General features: G+C 43.0%; 1 protein-coding gene and 1 non-coding gene across 2 annotated transcripts in view; one reads left to right on the forward strand and one right to left on the reverse strand.

Moving 5' to 3' along the window:
• The window catches only part of SLC9A4 (solute carrier family 9 member A4), a 56,171-nt gene that overhangs the window by 12,715 nt on the left and 22,867 nt on the right, over window positions 1–20,589 (reverse strand). The window contains exons 3-8 of the mRNA XM_005899943.3: window positions 16,821–17,080; window positions 14,032–14,249; window positions 10,405–10,607; window positions 9,775–9,861; window positions 7,422–7,492; window positions 4,431–4,592 (exon numbers count right to left, since the gene is read on the reverse strand). Coding sequence (XP_005900005.3) covers window positions 4,431–4,592; window positions 7,422–7,492; window positions 9,775–9,861; window positions 10,405–10,607; window positions 14,032–14,249; window positions 16,821–17,080 — 1,001 coding nt within the window. The remainder of the gene's footprint in view (window positions 1–4,430; window positions 4,593–7,421; window positions 7,493–9,774; window positions 9,862–10,404; window positions 10,608–14,031; window positions 14,250–16,820; window positions 17,081–20,589) is intronic.
• Window positions 17,141–17,247, forward strand: LOC138990086 (U6 spliceosomal RNA). Its single transcript, XR_011466251.1, has one exon. It is a non-coding gene; the product is annotated as a U6 spliceosomal RNA (small nuclear RNA).

The following is a 20,589-nucleotide window of genomic DNA, read 5'->3' on the forward strand; positions in this document are numbered from 1 at the left end:
ATCTATTGCTAAACAGAAACTACAGCTAATCAAAGAGTTCCACTTCCTGTGTTCATAATAAACTGACCAAAGAGGGAAAAACCATGGGTAAAGGAAATGATAAAGTTAAACCTGAGACAGGAGATCTAATTTGGCATTCTCCCCAGTTTATAATTAACCATTTTGGGAAGGATCAGATTGAGTTAAAGCCCATTTAGGTTGCTGGTTGGGTATATAATGCAGGGATCCCAGAGGCACTGCCTCTTATTAATCCACACTGAGAAGCTGTAGCTAGAAAATTATAAGGAAGAATTACTGACCCAAGCACGGTGATGCATACATTTTCCTACCTGCTACTTCATTAGCAAAATCACCCCTGAAATGATCATATCATGACCACAGAAAAGATAAAAACCACAGAAGAACTGAATGTTAGTAATCTCTAAGTCAAAAAAGTAAAATTATAAACTAAAAGACGCTTGGCACTGGAAGAAGACAGAAAGGAAGTCTTGATCACCTTAAAGAAAAGGTCACTGGTAATTTCATGGCCATTAAGATCAAACTGGGAAAACTGGGATGTAAATGTGTTTGAATGAAAGGTTCAGATTTCTCTTAATCTTTTTTAAAAAAATCAGAGGCTCTAATAATGTAAAAAGAATTTTCAGGACTTCCCTGGTGGTTCAGTGGTTAAGAATCTGCCTGCTAATGCAGGGGACATGGGTTTGATCCCTAGGCCTGGAAGATCTCACATGCCATGCAGCAACTAAGTCTGTGCATCAGAAGTACTGAAGCCTGCATGCACTCGAGCCGGGGCTCCACAGCAAGAGAAGCCGGTGCGATGAGAAGCATCACCACTGGAGAGTGGTCCCTGATCTCCACAGCTAGAAACAAGCCCACGCACAGCAAGGAAGACCCAGAGTGGTCAAAAATAACAATAAATACATAAATTTATTTTTAAAAAGAGGTCTCAATTCTAAACACAGCAATGTAGGTATGAAATCTAGTAGATGTTATATTCATGCCATAATCTGAAGTCCCAAAACATCGAACATATCTGGATTTATCTGGAAGAATCCATGCTCCTTTAGTAGCTTTATACATGAAATCCAGGAAAATGTATGTTGACCAAAGGACGTGCCCACTGAGTAAACAGTGGTACCAGCAGCTCTTCTCTGTGTGTGGCTGCCTCGTGTCTTTTCAGAAAGGTCACCAAAGTGGCCATCACTGAGGATGAGTGAGGACTCATCATGGCCCCGGCTCCCCACAAGACGATATTCCATCACAGAAGTGAACACAGTGTGAGAATCTTCATTCTAGAGCCTTTGGTGTCAGCATGTACGACTATAAACCTACACCTGGCAATATGTGATCAATTGAAAAATTCTTAAATTATAATCAACCAATATGTGCTTTTTTTTTTTTAATAAATGACCTTATAAGTATTTGGGAGTTTTTAAAGACAATATTTGGAAGTCATATAGCTGTAGTGTTTATGCCTATGTGTTTATTATAAATATTTTAATATCTCTTTGTGTGCTGAGTTGTTTCAGCAGTGTCTGAGCCTGCCAGGCTCCTCTGTCCATGGGATTCTCCAGGCAAGAATACTACAGTGGGTTGCCATGCCCTCCTCCAGGGGATCTTCCTGACCCAGGGATCGAACCGGAATCTCTTATGTCTCCTGCACTCGTAAGCAGATTCTTTACCACTAGCGCTTTAATAGCAACCACATATTTTTTAATCAGCTTGAGCCTCCACCCACTGATGTTTCTGAAGAGCTTACTGCTCATGGGTAAAGCAAGGTGCCTCATATTTAGAATCATAATCCAAATACATACTTATCTATGCAATAGAGTTGTTTTGAGACTCAAATAAAATAATGCATGTAAAAGTAACGGAATTCCCTAGAATCAGCATCGTCTACAGCGTGCCATACACAACTTCTGGGGGTAGTGTTCTCCTGAAGGTCACCGAGTTTAGAAATCTTAACCTCTTGGAGAACAATTGCTTCAACTTCTAAAGAAAAAAAATATGTGTGCGTCTTGTTGTTATGCTCTCATAGAGAATCACAAAAAGCGAGCTGAGTACACACTTCTTTTTCCTATTATTGTATGAAGGTTTGTTTTTTAAGAAATTAGCTGCTTTGATCTTAGGAGAGGAATTCCTCTTTGCTTGATGTCCTACAGATTTCTGATGAGATCAAATGAAGGCAATTTAAATACTAGACTTGTAGTAAATATCGATTTTAAAAAACCTCTCCCATCTTGGTTAACTAACTAGTTTGGGCTACAGGAGGGGGTATCTCTAAGCTATAAGGCTCTCTTACTAATCTTGAATGTCAGAAAAATAACTGACTCAATCCAAACACAGCCTTCAAATGAAACTGGATTAAAATTTGCCTTGAGGTCACCTGCTTATGAGCAATACAAAATAATACAGAGATCCAAAATATGTTTTAGCACACAACAGATTGGTCTCATTTGAGATAAGCACCCCTATCCCAGACAAGTCCTCACATCACTAGTGAGTAGATGTTTGAGGATGTTCCTCGTGATCTAAACTGCCTGCACCTCTCCTGTTGAGCATTAAAAGTGAAAAAAAGTGAAAGTGTTAGTCGCTTAGCTGTGTCCAACTCTTTGACACCCCTTGGACTATAGCCCATCAGACTCCTCTGCCCATGGGGATTCTCCAGGCAAGAATACTGGAGTGGGTAGCCAGCCATTCCCTTCTCCAAGGGATCCTCCCGATCCAGGGATCAAACTCAGGTCTCCTGCATTGCAGGCAGATGCTTTACTGTCTGAGCTGCCAGGGAAACCTCGGGTAAGGGGATGCCCAAAAGTTCAGGAATTAAGTGATGTAGGATTTGAGCGCAATGCTGTAGAAAATAAAAGTAAATGCAAAATTATCAGTGATGAATGAAATAGCAACATTTTAAACAAAGGCAAGATCAATATCTCCCACTTTTCTTCCTGTCTCAGGCTCTCATATGGCTCATCACGTCACTGCCAATTAATATTTGTCATCATCTTCTCATTTTAGGATCGGAAGTTTCCTTAAAGCTATGTAAAACCCACCAACAAACCAACCAACCACAAAAGCAGTCTCACCAAGAAATAAGGCAGAAAGCTTTCTGTTTATACCGAGACGCCCTCAGGGATGCTCCTTTAGATCTTTTCCCCAGACTGGGATTTTTCCCACTTAAGAAAGGTGATGGTTTTTCTGATTCATTAGCAAGTAAGGGTGAGAAATAACACGCAGGCATTGAGGACAAGTTGATTCTTATCTCTTGTCTGTTTGCTTTTCAAACATGAGGAGGTTAGGAGAAGGTGGATATTCCTGATCTTCTAAAGATGCCAGGGTGGAGAGGCTGGAGTCACTTATGCTAAATATACATCGTGACTACTTTCCCCAATTTGTGCATTGTTTCTTGGAGGAAAACTGGGCATCCTTGGTAGGGGGTGGGATAATTCTTATGACACTGAAGGGGTTCTTATAAATTCAGATCAATGTCAACGTGCTCAGTCATGCCCCACTTTTTTCCACCTCCTGGACTGTAGCCTACCAGGCTCCTTTGTCCAAGGGATTTCCCAGGCAAGAATACTGGAGTGAGTCACCATTCCATTCTCCAGGGTATCTTCCTGACCTAGGGATTGAACCCATATCTCCTGCATCAGCAGGCAGACTCTTTACCACCACAGCACCTGGGAAGCCTCCATCAGAGGCCTAAAATTTCTACCAGCTCTTGGGACTACCGCCTTCCAGGTGCTCTGGCTGAAGCACCAGGTTTCAAAGGGGATCCTCTTATAATGATGCAGTATGTACCAGACTTACCTCTCCCTACACTGCCTCTTTACCAACTCCCTAAGGTCCCCTGGCCCCTCCATGCTCCTGCTCACAGCTGGTCTCACATAGACTCAAGCCATCTCCCAACTTCCCACAGATCTTTGCCTGAGACACAATTACAAACACAGCCTTCTCTTTAAATATCCCACCAATCACCACAGCTCTTGCTCCTACCCCCTCATCCCACAATCCCAGTTAGCATCCTAGGATGCAGACCTGGTCTTTCATAGAAGACAGGAAGAGACGACTCATGGGAGAAGACAATGTAAGACTAGCAGAGGCACATCAGCAGGGCTTAAAGGGTAGACATGTCTGACCAGGAAGAGAAAGACTTCTAAAATGTGCTAAAAATATTCTATAAACTAACTCGCCCCTCCCTCCCAAAGAAAGATGTCAAAAAACTCTCCTTTTTTGCTAGAAAGTACTTTAGGTGAAATCGATGGAGCATGGACCAAGCTACAAGGAGCCAAGATGTAGATGTTATTCATCTCATTTTTGCTTTGTTGTATCTCTGCCTCTTCACTCCTAGGATCACCTTTAAATAGAACAATGAGCTACTGCTCTCTGTAACTCTGACACTGAAAGTCCAGATCAAGGGCAATGTCACTTACCAACGGGGGGTGGAAAAGGCTGTAGAACTTAGAACCCCCGACTCCACCATCTCAACTGCTTGTTTCATTTCCAGCTTCTTGTACAAGGAAACAAGGCTTGATTTTGGCAGATTCTTTCGGATGAGGATTTTCCGTAAGTATTTATGATCAAATTTCTTAAACCTGAAAATGAAAACCAGTATTTTGGAAATCTTCAGTGTCTGTCATGTTATGTAAGTATATACACTTTTCTTGAAACAAACTCCCACTTAACTGTATTATTCTCAAAAACGCCAGGACAGTGCCTGGAATTCATAGACTCTGAACACTTTTTTTTTTTTAATCATAGAATTCATACACTTTTTTTTAAATAAAGAAAGAACGGCCAGATGGCCTGAATACATTGAAAATCAACCTAACTAAAGGAAGGGACAAGCTATAATCAGGGCAAAAAGTAGGCATTAGATGGGAAGCAGGAGAGACCAGTTCAGTTCCAGTTGTGGGAGAAGAAAGGAGGGGTTGATCGGGGCTTTAGTTGGCCCATCCTGGTAACTGTAACAGTGGCAGCTGCACTTACAGCGATGCTGGCCTATTCAGCCAGAACCCATACGTTTAAATAGCCTGGTAGTTACAGTAGTTTCATTCATTATGCTGCAGATCATTTTGAATCCTGCCAATTAGGTGGAGGCTGGTGGGAGAGCCCACATATACCCTGAATGATGGAGCATCTGAATAAGCCAGATGCTGATGGCCGCTGACCATTGTCTCAAAGCTCGGGCTGACCCATTAGACTCAGCCACTCAGAGAATGTGGGGCCTGCAGTGTCAGCCATTTGTTTGGAGGAGGAATTTTCAATACCTCCAGCCATCTTCCATTCAAAGAGTAATGTATCTGCTGCTTTATTTCCTGGGTTGCTGGAATGTCACCTGGTCTCCTGGTCTGTGGGGTGAATGGACTCTTAATCAGCCAAAGCTCCTCTGGATTGAGCAGGCTCTGACTCATGGGCTCTGTGATCTGTGTTTGGTTCATACCAGGCTCACTCTGGCTCCAACAGGGTCATCCCTCAGCCTTCTTCATGAGAAGCAGTGGTTTCTGTTTATTCCTCAGTCTATCACCATTGGTCACTCAACTATCAGAACTTGTCTGAGTTTCTCAACCTGGGCTCACTTTGACCTTGTCCTGGTCAAGACCAGTGGTCGCCATTGCCCTTGTGCTGTTAGCCACTGGCTCCTCCTGATGGACGACTTGGTGGCCACTTCCTACAAACCCAGCATGTCCTACTTCCCTTCTAGCCTTTCTCATGACTTCTTCCCAGGCTCCTCTGTTCTTCCTCTCCCTTTCCTGCCTCAGAGGAAAGGAGAAAGGAAAAAAAGGAAAGCTTCTCCAACTCCTGTCCTCAGGGAGCTTCCCCTCTTCCCAGGATCCCAGTCATCTCAGCCACATCCACATCTTTGGGTACCAAATACTGACAATTCACAATCTCTATCACAGTCACGATTTCCTCCTGAACTTGAAAGTCAGTTCCAAAAGGGGTTAAGTGAGTATGGGACACTTAAGCAGAATCTGCTATTAACTCTGAACATTCTTCTACAGTCTATAAACTTAACCATGACATTGTTACCTCCCTCTGCTCACTATCTGAAGATCAGATGGTCATTCTCATTTTTCCCTTGCTTCATCTTCCTTTTCTGATGTCATAGCAAGCATGTCTCCCCTAGAAGTATTTCAATATCCCTTCTTCTAATTCTTGACTTTCACTAGTCTGGAAACTTTGTGGCTCATTGAAAACAACAGACCTAAATGCACATCCAGGTTCCACTGTATGGCAGGTTAATTGACTTCTCAGAGTTGGTTTGCTCATCTTTAAAATGAGCATAAGAACACAGGACAGTTAAGGAGATCATGTGAGAGATAACTGGTGTGACAGATAATTCCCCTCTTTCTTTTTATTGGAGTATAATTGCTTTAAAATATCGGGTTAATATACTCACCATTCATATAGTAAAATATATCACCTCCCTCTCGAGCCTCCCTCCCACCCCCACATCCCACCCTCTAGGTCATCACAGAGCACCAGCCAAGCTCTCTGTTCTGCACAGCAGCTTCCCGCTGGCTGTTTCACACATGGTAGTGTATATCTGTCAATGCGATGTGTCTCCCTATTTAATTTTTCTCTTTCTAATCCAGCTTCCACACCACTGTGTAGTTTGCTTTCCGAAGTCCAAGTATGGCTATGCTCCTACTTAATAAATAGCCTTTTGATATGAGTCTTAAAGATCAAATTGAACTTTATAGTATCAATGGCTGTACAGAGATGCTGGACTCTGCACTGTAAAAGTGCATCCTTGTCTTTCCTATCTTTCACCTTGTCTCATCTTTCTGACCATATCCAAACCGGGACATGCTCTCCCTTGCCTTTGCAAGGGAGATACACTGCTTGGAAATACACTGCTATTGCTGACGCTTGGCAGGCTTGCATTCTTCTCTGCATTCTCTGCCTCACTTATTTTCCAAACGCACTCCCACATTATTATATAGTTTATGCATTTGCCTCTGTTATAACATGCCCATGCATGCTCAGTCACTCAGTCTTGTCCAACTCTTTGTACTCCATGGACTGTAGCCCGCCAGGCTCCTCTGTCCATGGGATATTCCAGGCAAGGATACTGGAGTGGGTTGACACTTCCTTCTCCAGGGGGATCTTCCTGAGCCAGGGATCGAACCCACATCTCCTGCATTGGCAGGTGGATTCTTTACCGCTGAGCCACCTGGGAAGCAGGTTGTACTAATTCTCTCTAAAGCACTCAGATCCAAGTTCACCGCCTCCACCCCCTGGGAGTCCACTCCCCAGGACTTCTTCCTGCTTCCTATATGCCGTGACTCCCAGGCCCTTTGTCTTCCTGGCCCCCTTCCTCGGGCTTCTCTCGAATTTCATGCTCAGCTTCCAGGGGAAGCTTCCGCGGTTCCCCACGTCACGTCTACCCCTCCTCGGGGCTGAAAGCTGTCTCTTACTTGTCTCTCACTTGGTAGTGGCTCCACTGCCCACACACATCTTCAACTCCAGCTTTCAGGTGGTCCATCAGCTGACAACAAACACAGAAAAATGATTGCTAGTGAAGCATTAACCCTACAAGACACACAAGGAAAGTTAACACGCGGTGAAAAACAAAGGAGGCTTTGGTTTCCTAGCTCATATCTTCTTTTCTATCACTCTGTTGATAGAACCGAAGCTTACAATGCCTTTCCCAGTAATGCCACCAAGTTTCATAATTCAAAGGCTCTGTAGATAAGTTCTTCAATAAAGCATATGACTTCCAAGGAAAACAAGGTACTTGCTTTGCTATGAATACTATCTTTCTAGAATGATCAAGGAAGATTCTCATTACTGAAATGACATGGATATAAAGCCTAATAACCAATCATCGCTCTAATTTCATTGCAAAAAGAAAAGAAAATGCCAGTGCCTTTTTATACAGTTTCTAAAAATATAGTTTTATGGATATTCTATTATAATACCTCCTGGAGAAGGAAATGGCAGCCTACTCCAGTATTCTTGCCTGGGAATTCCCATAGGCAGAGGAGCCTGGTGGGCTACAGTCCACGGGGTTGCAAAAGGAGCCAGACATGACTGAGCAACAAAATTATAACGACAGAATTATATGTTTTTATCTGATCTTTTTGTCTCAGTATTTACATTTCACCATCCACGCCAGTTATACTCCATTCGCTTTATCCAAATTGTTTATAAGAATTTAGGGAAAAACACAATCTCTTTATAATTTATTAATTTACAAATAATCTAATTAGTGAAGTTTATCATGGCTTCTAAATTGTGGGGAGAAAGTAGATGAAAATACTCAATTAATTCTGAAACAATTATGCACTTTCTACCAATAATTATATCTTTTGTGATAAAAAGAGATAAATACAAAAGGGGTGAAATATCCAGGTTCTATTATTTTAGGTATACTATCTAATTTCTTAATGTAATGAATAGAGGGGATAAAGACAGAGACAAAAATCTTCAGTCAGGTTAAAGCACAGTTTTTTTTAAGTTCCATGTATTTATTATTTACTGTTGGCTGTGCTGGGTTTTTGCTGGCACTTGGTCTTTTCTCTGGCTGAGGCAGCTGGGGGCCCCTCTTTCTAGTAGCAGCGTGTGTTCTCATTGCGGTGTTTCTCTTGTTGCAGAGCACGGCCCCTAGGGCATGCAGGCTTTAGTAGCTGCGGCTCCCAGGTCTAGAGCACAGGCTCAGTACTTGGAGTGCACAGGCTCCTCTGAGGCCGGTGGGGTCTTCCAGGACCAGGGATGGAATCTGTGTCTCCCCCACTGGCAGGCAGATTGTTTACCACCGAACCACCAGGGAAGCCCAAAGCACTCGGGCTGTATTCCACTGTGTTTAGAGGAATACTTCTTTTAAAACGCTCACTCCTTATCCCCAGCTGTTAAATACTTCCAAATGGGTTTGGAAAATTTTTCGGTTTGGATTTCCTGGAATTAAAATGATCTTATTTTCATGGGTGACTTTGGCCATGAAATTCTGCGCTGACTTTGACTTCATCAGTTTTTCCAGCATCAGGGTTAAGGACTCTCAGACATGAAGGAAAACTACACATTATGTGGGTCAATGGTCTCGAAGCCTGTGGCTGGAAGCCTGAATCTCCAGGACAGCGCCTGTGCCGAGTGTCCCCCGGTTACTGTCTGTACTTCACCTGTGACTGTGCCGTACGAGAAACCACTGTCCCGATGCTCTTCATTAGGAACCGAAGCTTCTCACAGTGCATCGTCCGTGCATTAGTTCCCATTTCTATTCCCCAGAGCCACTTGTTGCTGTTTAGTCGCTCAGTTATGTCCGACACTTTGCAACCCCATGGACTGAAGCATGCCAGGCTCCTCTGTCCATGGGATTCTCCAGGCGAGAATACTGGAGTGGGTTGCCATGCCCTTCTCCAGGGGATCTTCCCAGCCCAGAGATCAAACCTGGGTGTCCTGCATGGCAGGCAGATTCTTTACCATCGGTGCCACAAGGAAAGCCCATAATGGCCTATATGGAAAAAAAAAAAAAAAATCTAGAAAAAAACAGATCCTTTCCTAGAACCTTCAGAAAGAAAGTCAGCCCTGCAAGATCTTGATTTCATCCCAGTGAGACTCACTGTGAACTTCTGACCTCCAGAACTATAAGATAATAACTGTAAGGTGAAAGCAACTGAGTTTGTGATAATTTCCTTCAGCAACACTGCTGGTGGGGCTGGAGAGGAAAGAGACCACGTCTAGTGACATATCCACACCTCTAAACCAACTCCCATAGGTGACCAAGAAGGCACATCTTACTAACTTACTAATCATGACCAAGAGATAACTTACACGAGTATGGAGTTCTTCGTTGATGGATTCTTTTTTATTGGTCTTTCTAACATCCAGATACCTGACCAGAGGGCCAACTGTGATTCCCTATGTTGTAAACAACAAAATAAAGGTTTTGTTGTAGCAAAGATTGTCACTGTAGAGACCACGAATCTATTAGCAAAACTAAGGGGACTCCCCATTTTTATAGCTTTGTTTTATACTAGTTTCTCCTGAATAAATGCTCCAGTGTTTACTTTAGTTCTTATTTAATGTTTTTAAATTCTGCAATAAAAACAGATATTCTATTTTAAACCAAGGACATAGTTTCATTCTTTAAAATAAACTCCCATTAGTTTGCTAAGCACTAATTCCAGTTAAAATAAAAACTAGTACTAACTGGAATCTTATTTTCAGTAATACACATTAGAAGTGCTATCATTTACCTGTACCTAAGAACATTTTGATTTTATTATTCAAAAGTCATCAAAATTTAGAGTTTCCGGGATGACCCAAAACATGATCTAGACATATTTGGGAATTTAGTTTCAGTATTGAACGCATATCGTATCCTTGTCTTGGTATTTTATTAATTTAACACATAATCCTGAGAGGAATAGACTTATTTCAATAGGAAAGAAATCTACCAACCTGAATAAATACAGTAAAATATATAACGACTAGGGTAGCAGTAACAAACAATTTCTTCCTAGGAAAAAGAGACAGAGGAAGCAAAAACGCAAGGGAAAAACTTCCAGCTCCTCGGACACCACTGTAGAAAATTACGCACTGGTCCTTGATGGAGAAGGGGAAAGTCCGAAACTGGTTACTGACATAGAAGAGAACAAACACGCCTAGAAGGGGGAGAATATGTATTAGAGGAGAGGGTCATGAATGAGCAGAGACACAGCAGCGCTAGTAAATACAGGTCATGCCATGCGCCCCCAAGCAAGGCAACTGAATTCCATCACACCCACAGCTGTCCGCGCCCAACAGATCAGCTTACAAAGCTTTTCACTTCTCGGCTAGTTGTGGCACAGCAGTGCTTCAAGTCAGAAGTCTTGTTCCCGACAGGGATGCTCACAAATGTGTGTGTTTCCGTATGTGTGTGTATTTGGGATTTCCCAGGTGGCTCAGTGGTAAAGAATCAGCCTGCAATGCAGGAGACGAGGGGTCGATCCCTGGCTTGGGAAGATCGAGGAGAAGGACATGGCAGCCCATGGTATTATTCTTACAATAATGGACAATACCATGGACAGAGGAGCCAGGTGGGCTACGGTCCATGGGGTCACATAAAGTGGGACAAGACTCAGTGACTGAGCACGTCTGTGTGTTTAGAGGAATACATCTTGATTCTTTTGCTATAAGAAATGGCATCTATTTTCTAATCCATTTTCGTAAACTTTGCTCTGCCTTTCAAAATTAAGAAAAGCAATGGTATTACTTGGAGGGTACAAGCCTTTCTATCAACTCCTACTCTCACTGAGTCAGCAGAGGAGGTGTGTGACTTTGAAGGTGAGGGGCCCTCGCAGTGCCTGGGGGGTTCTCTGCAGGTGAGCAGAGCTTGTGTGGGTGATTTGGTTCTTCTTGAAACTCTATGCAAACAAGAAGGGAAGTTGGCAAGGGGTCACCAGGGGGCTTCTTACTGTCAGTAAGTGGAAATGGAGGGTGGAAGAGCTTATTGGAAACAGGTCTTGTCTATCACATCTTTCTCCATCTCCCAGTGGCCCACACGGCTGAGTTACAACCAATGCAGGATTTCCTGGTGAGAGCAGTCCCTTCACTTAAGCTCTGACTAATCAGAGAATAATAAAGCACTCGGTATCCTCATGTGACTTCTAATGACACAGACATCTCAGCAAGCATCCTTGACACTAACTCTACTGCCCTATAGATCACGTAGTATTAGAACTGAAAGGGACCTAATGAATTGGTCCACACCCACCATTGTGTGCTTGGGGTAGAAGTTTTTGAGTAGTTGACTGTCCGCTCAAGATCAAATAATATCACCAACTCAAGAGACCAGAATTTGAGCAAACTCTGGGAGATGGTGGAGGACAGAGGAGCCTGGTGTGCTACAATTCACGGGGTTACAGAGTCCGACATGCCCTAGCTACTGAACCACCACCACCATCACCAAGGTCAAATGACTAGTTAGTGATAGTGACAAGACTTGATGTGACATTATAAATTTATATCAGAGTATTCTTAATTCTTTTCTCCCCTGAAGATCCAATAGGCACGCATATTCAGAGTTAATTTTATGAATAATTTAAATATTCCCACCTTCTTGTTATTCTTTCCTAGCATCCTTTGATAGTAGGGACATTGAAAATGCAGGAGACAATGCAATTTAATGTTTTTCATTTTGCTTTGTTTGTCCCGGCTCCTCCACAGGCTAGTCATGCGACCTTGGACAAGTGTCTTAATCTTGTCAGATACTCAGTGTCCTCACCTGCTTTATGGAGATGCTGACAGTATTTATATCAGAAGATGGAGGTAAAGTTCAATAAACTCAATATTTATAAATAACAGAAAACATGACCTTCTATGTTATAACCCTTCGTGAGTGAGAACTATTCTTAGCTACGATGAGTCAGGTAGTAGCCAGAGAGCTGGACTCTGACACCTGGCTCTGTCCCTCACCCTGATGTGGCCAAGTCATTTTCTTGGGAACTGTTCCATCATTTCCCTTGGATGGAAAATACAGGAGCTGGGCTGGATGGTCACCAAGGGTCAACCATGATGAGGTCTCTGCAACATTAATCTCCTAGATGGTTTCTATTCCTGTTGGCTGGGCTGAGGCTCTGAATCTGATGCTCCTCTTGACATTAACTTGACTCTGTAGGTCCCTGCAGTATTAGAACTTAAAAGGACCTAAGAAATTTGTCCACATACACTGTTTTGTGGTTGGGGAAGAAGCTTTCCAGGAGTTAACCTTCTGTATGTGTGCTCAGTCGCCTCCAACTCTTTGTGATGGATTGTAGCCCACCAGGCTCCTCCGTCTATGGGATTCTCCAGGCAAGCATACTGGAGTGGGTTGCCATTTCCTTCTCCAGGGGATCTTCCCAACCCAGGGATTGAACTCACATCTCCAGCATTGGCAGGCGGATTCTTAACCGCTGCACCACCTGGGAAGCACAGGTAACTGTCTTCCCAAGGTCAAATAGCTAATTAGTGATAAGGCTTGATGTGAGATTATAAATTTATATCAGAGTATTCTTAATTCTCATCTCCTCTGAAGACCCAAGGCACACATATTCAGAGTTACTTTTATGAATGTTTTTAATATTTCTGCATTCTTGTTATTCTTTCCTACATCCTAAAAACCATTCTGAATTTAGAATGGATATATTCAAGATGAGTTATCAGCCATTTCTCCTAATTTCTCTCTGAGTAATTGGCTTGAAATTACCTATCAAAGTCATGTAAAAATGCATCAAATATTGGTCAAAACCATTTTAAAATATAACTGCTTCTAATCAAAGGAAATCTTATAGTTCAGTAATGAGTGTTCTTACTAATTCCAGAAACAAATATACAAGTTAAATTAAAAGGCCTTTGACAAGACATCTCGTGTTTTTAAATGATGCATATTTGATAGGGATGGTCGGACAGGGGAGCCCAGCATGCAGCAGTCCCCGGGATCACAGGGATTTGGACAGGACTTAGGGACTGAACTACAGACAATGAGTTACATTGCAGAGTTGCCTTTACAAAGCATTTTTTTTTTTAAAAAGAAAGGATCCACTTCCTTTGTTTTCTATACATCATACTCAATCCTTGACTAAAACCATCTATAATATTTAGGAGGTTGTTTTCTAGCAGGATTTGCCTTCTATAGACTACAATTTGTGAGATTTCACTTTTCCTGTAACAAAAGTGTAAAAGAGAGCCTGCAGTTTATAATCTATATCTAATTTAAGGTGCAAGAAGGTACAAATTGGCAAAGATGTGATGAGCAAAAGGTAAATGTACTGAGTTATATTTAAATGTGTCTTTGTGAAATTTCTCTCCTCAATTAAAAAAATAAAAGTGCTCTGGCTCCAGCTTTGTTTTAGTGCAAACACTTATCAGCTAGTAATTATTTTGAACTGATTGAGGAACGAACCAGAGAACATTCCTGGTCACCATAAGGTACCCAACCCCTCTACCCCCACCCCCAACCAGTTAAACCAGTTGGCATCATCTCATTGCTTATGCTTTAACCTTGCAGGAAGGAATAAGAAAAATAAAAAGAGAAGCAGGTAGGACTCCGTGGGGCTTGCCATGTCTTACTGATGGCCCTCCAGATCTGGCAGAAGACCAGGGTGAAGCAGATAAAAGCCCAGTTCCACTCGTGGTTCTTTCCAATGGTGGACACGCCCATGAAGATGAAGATCAGGGTCTCGCTGACGCTGCTCAGCATCTTCATGAAGTATTTGATAGTCGTGTATGAGGTCTGGGACACGTTTTCTTCCACATACTTTTTCATGGTCACCGCACAGGCTGTGATTCTGCAGCAGGAACAGAGAGAAGCCACAGGACCTTGCCCCTCACTGGAGAATCCTCTTTTGGTGATGGTGTGTGTGGGTGCTCAGTCACTCAGTTGTGTCTGATGTCTTTGTGACCCCATAGATTGTAACCCCTCAGGCTCCTTTGTGCATGGGCTTTTCCCAGGCAAGAGTACTGGAGTGGTTTGCCATTTCCTCCTCCAGGGGATCTTCCCAACCCTGCGTCTCCTGCATTGGTGGGTGGATTCTTTACCACTGAGCTACCTGGGAAGCCCGTGATGGCACAGAGACACAAATCCTGTTTTTATCCAGACAGAACATCTCCAACTGCAAATGTTCATTTTCTTTCTTCTTCTTCTCACTACCCAAGGGGTCTGCACAAATTGACTGTGATGGGGGAAGGTGGGAGTTGCATGGTTTCCAGAAAACAAAATGGTACATACTTCATGCAGGAGCCAGAAGCAGGACTGTTTCTATCTTGCTCCCATCAAAAGCTATGTCAGCCCTATCTCTTACCCCCAGCTTCACTTGCCTTAAACCAAAACAAAGCCAGTGCAGTTGCCCAGAAAGAATAATTCAGCAAGACCCCTCATACGATAATGTTCCCTACAAAAATTTAATGAGAACATTTTCACTTAAAATGCTTCATTCTAGAGCCACTTAGCAAGTTTGGAAAGGAAAGAAAGGATTTGCTTTGCCTTAGTAGTTTGCTCAATTTTTTTCAGTACATAGTAGGTTTTATTCTTCAAAATATATGTATACTTTTAGTATATTGTATCAAATAAATCAGGTGGGTTTCAAAAATGCAAGAGAGGTTATATGAGCCAAATACATTAATTTGAATAAATTGGCAGAATCGTTACTTAATTTTAGACTTGGGACTTCCTGATGAGAACTAGAAATTTCCTTTCGCTGATGGTATTTAGTTATTTATACTTAGAATATAACTGCTTTACAACGTTGTGTTGGTTTCTGCTGTACAACAGTGTGAACCATCCCTAAGTGTACAGATATCCCCTGCCTCTTGGTCTTTCCTCCCACCACCCCCCACCCATCCCCGCCCCCCAGGTCGCCACAGAGCACTAGGCTGAGCTGCTTGTGCAATGGCAGCTTCCTGCTATGTTTACGCAGGCCATGTACATACGTCAATGCTACTCTCCCAATTCTTCCCACCCTCTCCTTCCCCGTGTGTGTACACACATCTGTTCTCTCTGTCTGCAGCTCTATTACTGCCCTGCAGACAGACTCATCAGTACCATTTCCTAGATTCCACACATATGCGTTAGTATAAGATATTCGTCTTCCTCTTTCTGTCTTACTTCACTCTGTACAACAGACTCTAGGTCCAGCCACATTCACTTTTAAAGAGAAAGACTGATGAGTGCCTAGACTTTGTGAAAGCGAAAGGAAAAGTGTCAGTTGCTCAGTTGTGTCCATCTCTATGCGATCCCGTGGACTGTAGCCCGCCAGGCTCCCCTGTCCATGGGATTCTCCAGGCAAGAATAACTAGAGTGGGTAGACACTCCCTTCTCTGGGGGATCTTCCCAACCCAGAGAATGAACCCGGTCTTTTGCATTGCAAGCAGGTTCTTTACCGTCTCAGCCACTAGGGAAGCTGCCTAGACTTTACACTACTGTATGTAATCAAAATAAATACTTCTATACAATAAAAGTGTGCCCAAGGATCTGGGTATGAGGATAATGTCATTTTTAAAAAGGCAACATGATCAAATATAATAAATCAAGTTGAGAAGCCTGATTCCAAGATCTAAACAAGGATAAACATTTCAAAAACATTTTCATTAGAAAAAAAAATCTGAATTTCTAGTCTTATCCTATCTCTTGAGTTTTACTCCACACTGACCAGTCCTGGAGCAATGACATGACTTAAGTGAAAGAGCAGAAAGCAGAGTCCAGGAATGACAGTAGTTCCTGGCATGTTTCCTTTTGTGCTATGCTAAGTCACTTCAGTCATGTCCAACTCTGTGCCACCCCATAGACGGCAGCCCACCAGGCTCCCCCGTCCCTGGGATTCTCCAGGCAAGAACACTGGAGTGGGTTGCCATTTCCTTCTCCAATGCATGAAAGTGAAAAGTGAAAGTGAAGTCGCTCAGTCGTGTACGACCCTCAGCGACCCCATGGACTGCAGCCTTCCAGGCTCCTCCATCCATGGGATTTTCCAGGCAAGAGTACTGGAGTGGGGTGCCATTGCCTTCTCCAATGCTTCCCTTTAAAATAATGCATTTTTCAAGGAAAAAAGGTAACAACCGAAGTGAGACCTTAACCTTGAACCTCTCCCGGCTCATCTCCGCACCAGCTTTTCTGAGCATTATAAACTTGCTAAGCAAGCTCTCTTCAGGCAAATCACCAGGACAGAGCAAGCGCAGGTGCTGGGGAGAACATTTGTTTGGCAAAGGACCTGAACTGGATTTGACAGAAGTTCAAGAAACCTGAATCCTCCTGCATCGCTTTTGAGGACTAGCTTTAGAAGTCGGGCCTTTCCCAATTCTGGTCCACAAGATGTGGTCCTAAACTCTCCTTATGGGATGGGAGTGGGTCCTCCGTTTGTACTCACGCCAGGATGCCAGAGAGGTAGAGTGTCTCGGCCACTAGGTAGGACAGGTAGCTGAACATGAAGACGATGAGGGGTTCGATCGCAGAGATGTTCTGGGTGAAGCGGGTGATAAACGCAGAAATGAATCCAAAGATGACGCCAAAAAATGCCCCCCCGCACCCAACGATGACGAAGCGGGCACATCCAGCCAAAATGTCCACAGGTTCTATGTCTTCAAATTTGTGCATCTTCGTGAAGGCAATTAAGATGTTATACAAGACCTAGACGAAAAGAAAATGAGAAAAAGGAAAGTAGACTTAAATTAGAAGTGAGAAACAGTTGTGCTTGCTTTGGCAGCACATATACTAAAATTGGAATGATACAGAGAAGATCAGCACTGCCCCTGCTCAAGGATGACATGCAAATTTGTGAAGAGTTCCACATTTTTTTCACCCCAATACAAAAAAAGTTTGGGGAAAAATAAAAATAAATTTAAAAAAATTTTAAGCATCTTAGAAAAAAGAAAAAGAAATCAAGGTAGCCTTTACAAAGTCATCTACATAAATTTTCCAGCTAGTAATACCAGCCAGTCCTTACCATGAGTTCAGATGTTAATTTGTTTAAATTAATTCTAAAGAAACAAATGAAAAACAGTTTACACACAGATTCTTTTTTTTAAATTGTTTTATTGTGGTAAAGTCGCATAATATAAAACATACTATTTTGACCAGGTTTAACTGTACAGTTCAGTAAATGGCAACCCACTCCAGTGGTCTTGCCTGGAGAATCCCAGGGACGGGGGCGACTGGTGGCTGCTGTCTATGGGGTCACACAGAGTGGGACATGACTGAAGTGACTTAGCAGTAGCAGTCAGTGGTACTAAGTACATTCACATTGTTCTGCAACTCTCACCATCATCCATTTCCCAATTTTCCACCATCCTAAATTTAAACTCTGTCCCTAATAAACACTAAGTCCCCAGCCACACAATCTATTAATATACTTTCTGACTCTATGCATTAGTCGCCTATTCTAGGTACCTCGTATGAGTGGAATCAAAACCTATGTGTCTACACCTACTGTATACTGGAATGCATTTTCAAGCTTAGCTTAACACATGTTCTATAAACAGATTGTACCTTAATTCTTTTCTGCCCACTGTGCTGTACAGTAGGTTCTCATTAGTTATCTACTTTATACATCGTTGGTTTACACACAGATTCTTAACTTTGGGTCTAGTTGAATAATACACCACAATAAATTGCATAAGAAGAAATATTGACACAGCTGCGAAAGATTATATGCATTCCAAATCATTTAAACCTGTTCGGCTTCAGGGAGTAAGTACAATCTGTCCTTTGCTCAGTTGTGTCTGTCTCTGTGTGACCCTATAGACTGTAGCCCCCAGGCTTCTCTGTCCATGGGATTCTCCAGGCGAGAATACTGGAGTGGGTTGCCATGCCCTCCTCCAGGGGATCTTACCGACCCAGGGATCAAAACTGCGTCTCTTGTGTCTCCTGCATCAGCAGGGGTTTCCTTACCACTAAACTACCTGGGCAGCCCCAAGAAGTATAATACAGCTTTAAAGCACGGAGCACCTGCTTCGCGCCAGCCTCTTTGCTGAGTTTGGTGTCATTTTCAATTGATTTCCTCTGGCTCTGAATGTACCCTTCAACACAGGCTCCATAATAAACAATGAAAGTCTTTTATTGCTCTCCGGAGTCAGGATGGAATCGATTCATACACTTTTTGCTGTCCATTTGCACATGAAGGTCCAGAGTGTTATCCAGCCCAGCACAGGTTTTGTCTTTGGAATGTGAGTTGGCAGAGAGCAACATTTCTGAAAGTAGTTCAAGTGTTACCAGTCTTCATCTGGGTGGCTTCATCTAGTGAACTCTACTAACGGAGGGGAAGGACCATGAGGGGGGCATGCAACGGCCCCTCTGCTCACAGGCCCTCATGCCCCGCTCCAGGGCAGCTTGGCCACACTGCCTTCTATGTTAGTTCCCTAGGGTTGCTGTAACAAGGCTTCCCAGGAGGCGCTAATGGTAAGGAACCCATCTGCCAACGCAGGAGACACAAAGGTTCTATCCCTGAGTTGGGAATATCCCCTGGAGGAGGAAATGGCAACCCACTCCAGAATTCTTGCCTAAGACATCCCATGGGCAGAGGAGCCTGGCGGGTTATAGTCCACGGAGTCGCAAAGAGTCGGACACGACTGACTACACGGGCACGGATATTATTTAAGCAAAGCAAAACCATGCTCTAAGAAAAACCTTGCCTGAGTTTTTGCAAGAAAATTGTGACTTATGGTTTCAAAAGGAATCCAAAAGAAACTTAGTGGTTGTATCCCAACTCAGTGACTTTCTTTAGTTCGATTTAACCTTTTGCCTGACCTTGGGGCAACCCACGTGCAGGTCTCAGAAGGCCTGGGTGTTGCACTTTGGAGCTGTGCTCATGTCCCAAGGAGTGAAGCCAAGACGAGAAGCTGGAAGCTAGCATGAGACTCAAAAAGCAAATCTGAATGAGTCTAATTGAGACTCTGGGAGTTTATTTGACTCTTAAACCCAAGGAAACCCATGGAGTATGATTGAGACTCAAAGATTTGCATGTTTAGGCCACAAAAGAAAACTCTTTTGCACTGCTCTACAGATTATAAGGAGCAGCCTGATCTGTTCCTAGGACCTGGGAAGGTCAACAGGACTAGTCCTGGCCCCAGACACCCGTGCGCGCTGCCAGGAAGAGGCTATGGCATTTTCAGAAGCTAAAGTCATACGTATAATTAAGAAGACTACACTTACAGACATAATCCATATGACTACATGGAAAACAATTCTTATCTTTCAAATTATATGGCTGTGAATGTCATTACAGTTATGAAAGATTTTCTTTGGGTTCCTTTCAAATCACAATCATGTGTGTATATTTTTAATATATTGGAAGGGGAAACTCAGCCAATGCTAACGCTCAAACACATCCCTGGCACTAAGGAGAAACAAAATCATATTTACCTTCTTTGCTCAGTGGGCAGGTGCAAAATCGGGACAAAATAAGAAACATATATTTTGGAAAACTTCCCTGGTGGTCTGGTGGCTAAGACTCCATGCTCCCAGAGCAGGGGGCCCTGGTTCCACCCCTGATCAGAGAAGTAGATCCCACATGCTACAACTAAGAATTTGCAAGTCACAACTAAAGATCCCACACGCCACAACCAAAAGATGCCGGAGGAAAAAAAGGATCCTGTGTGCTGCAACTAAACCCCAGTGCAGCCAAATAAATAAATTAAAAAAATAAAATATTAAAAAGAAAAAAATATGTATATGTTTTCCTTTGTCCCCAGTACCTGGCACAAAGTTCCTAAAGATCTAGTAATTCTCTGAGTCATTTGTAATGAGTGCTTTTCAATCCCTCCTGAATTTACACTAATGAAGTGACTCTTGCTGGGGTTCCCTTTACCCTGCCAGCAAGGAGGGGGACTGGTTGCTGGAGGAAACAACCATGTGATGGTAAGGTTGTATCTTTCATCCCTACTCCCTGACCCTCCAGGAAGAGGAGAAAGGCTGGAGCTTGATTTCAATACTCAGTGGCCAACAACGTCATCAGTCATGCCTAAGTAATGCAACTTCTGGAAAAACCCCAAAGAACAGTGTTCAGAAAGCTTACAGGTTGGTGCTGGGAGGGTGGTGCACCTGGAGAAGACATGGAAGCTCTGCACACACTCCTCGGGACCTCACCCTACACATCCCTTTCATTTGGTTGTTCCTGAGTTGCACCCTTTCCAAAAATCTGG

This window comes from Bos mutus, chromosome 11 (genome assembly GCF_027580195.1).
Source record: "Bos mutus isolate GX-2022 chromosome 11, NWIPB_WYAK_1.1, whole genome shotgun sequence".
In the NCBI taxonomy this organism is placed as follows: Eukaryota; Metazoa; Chordata; class Mammalia; order Artiodactyla; family Bovidae; genus Bos; species Bos mutus.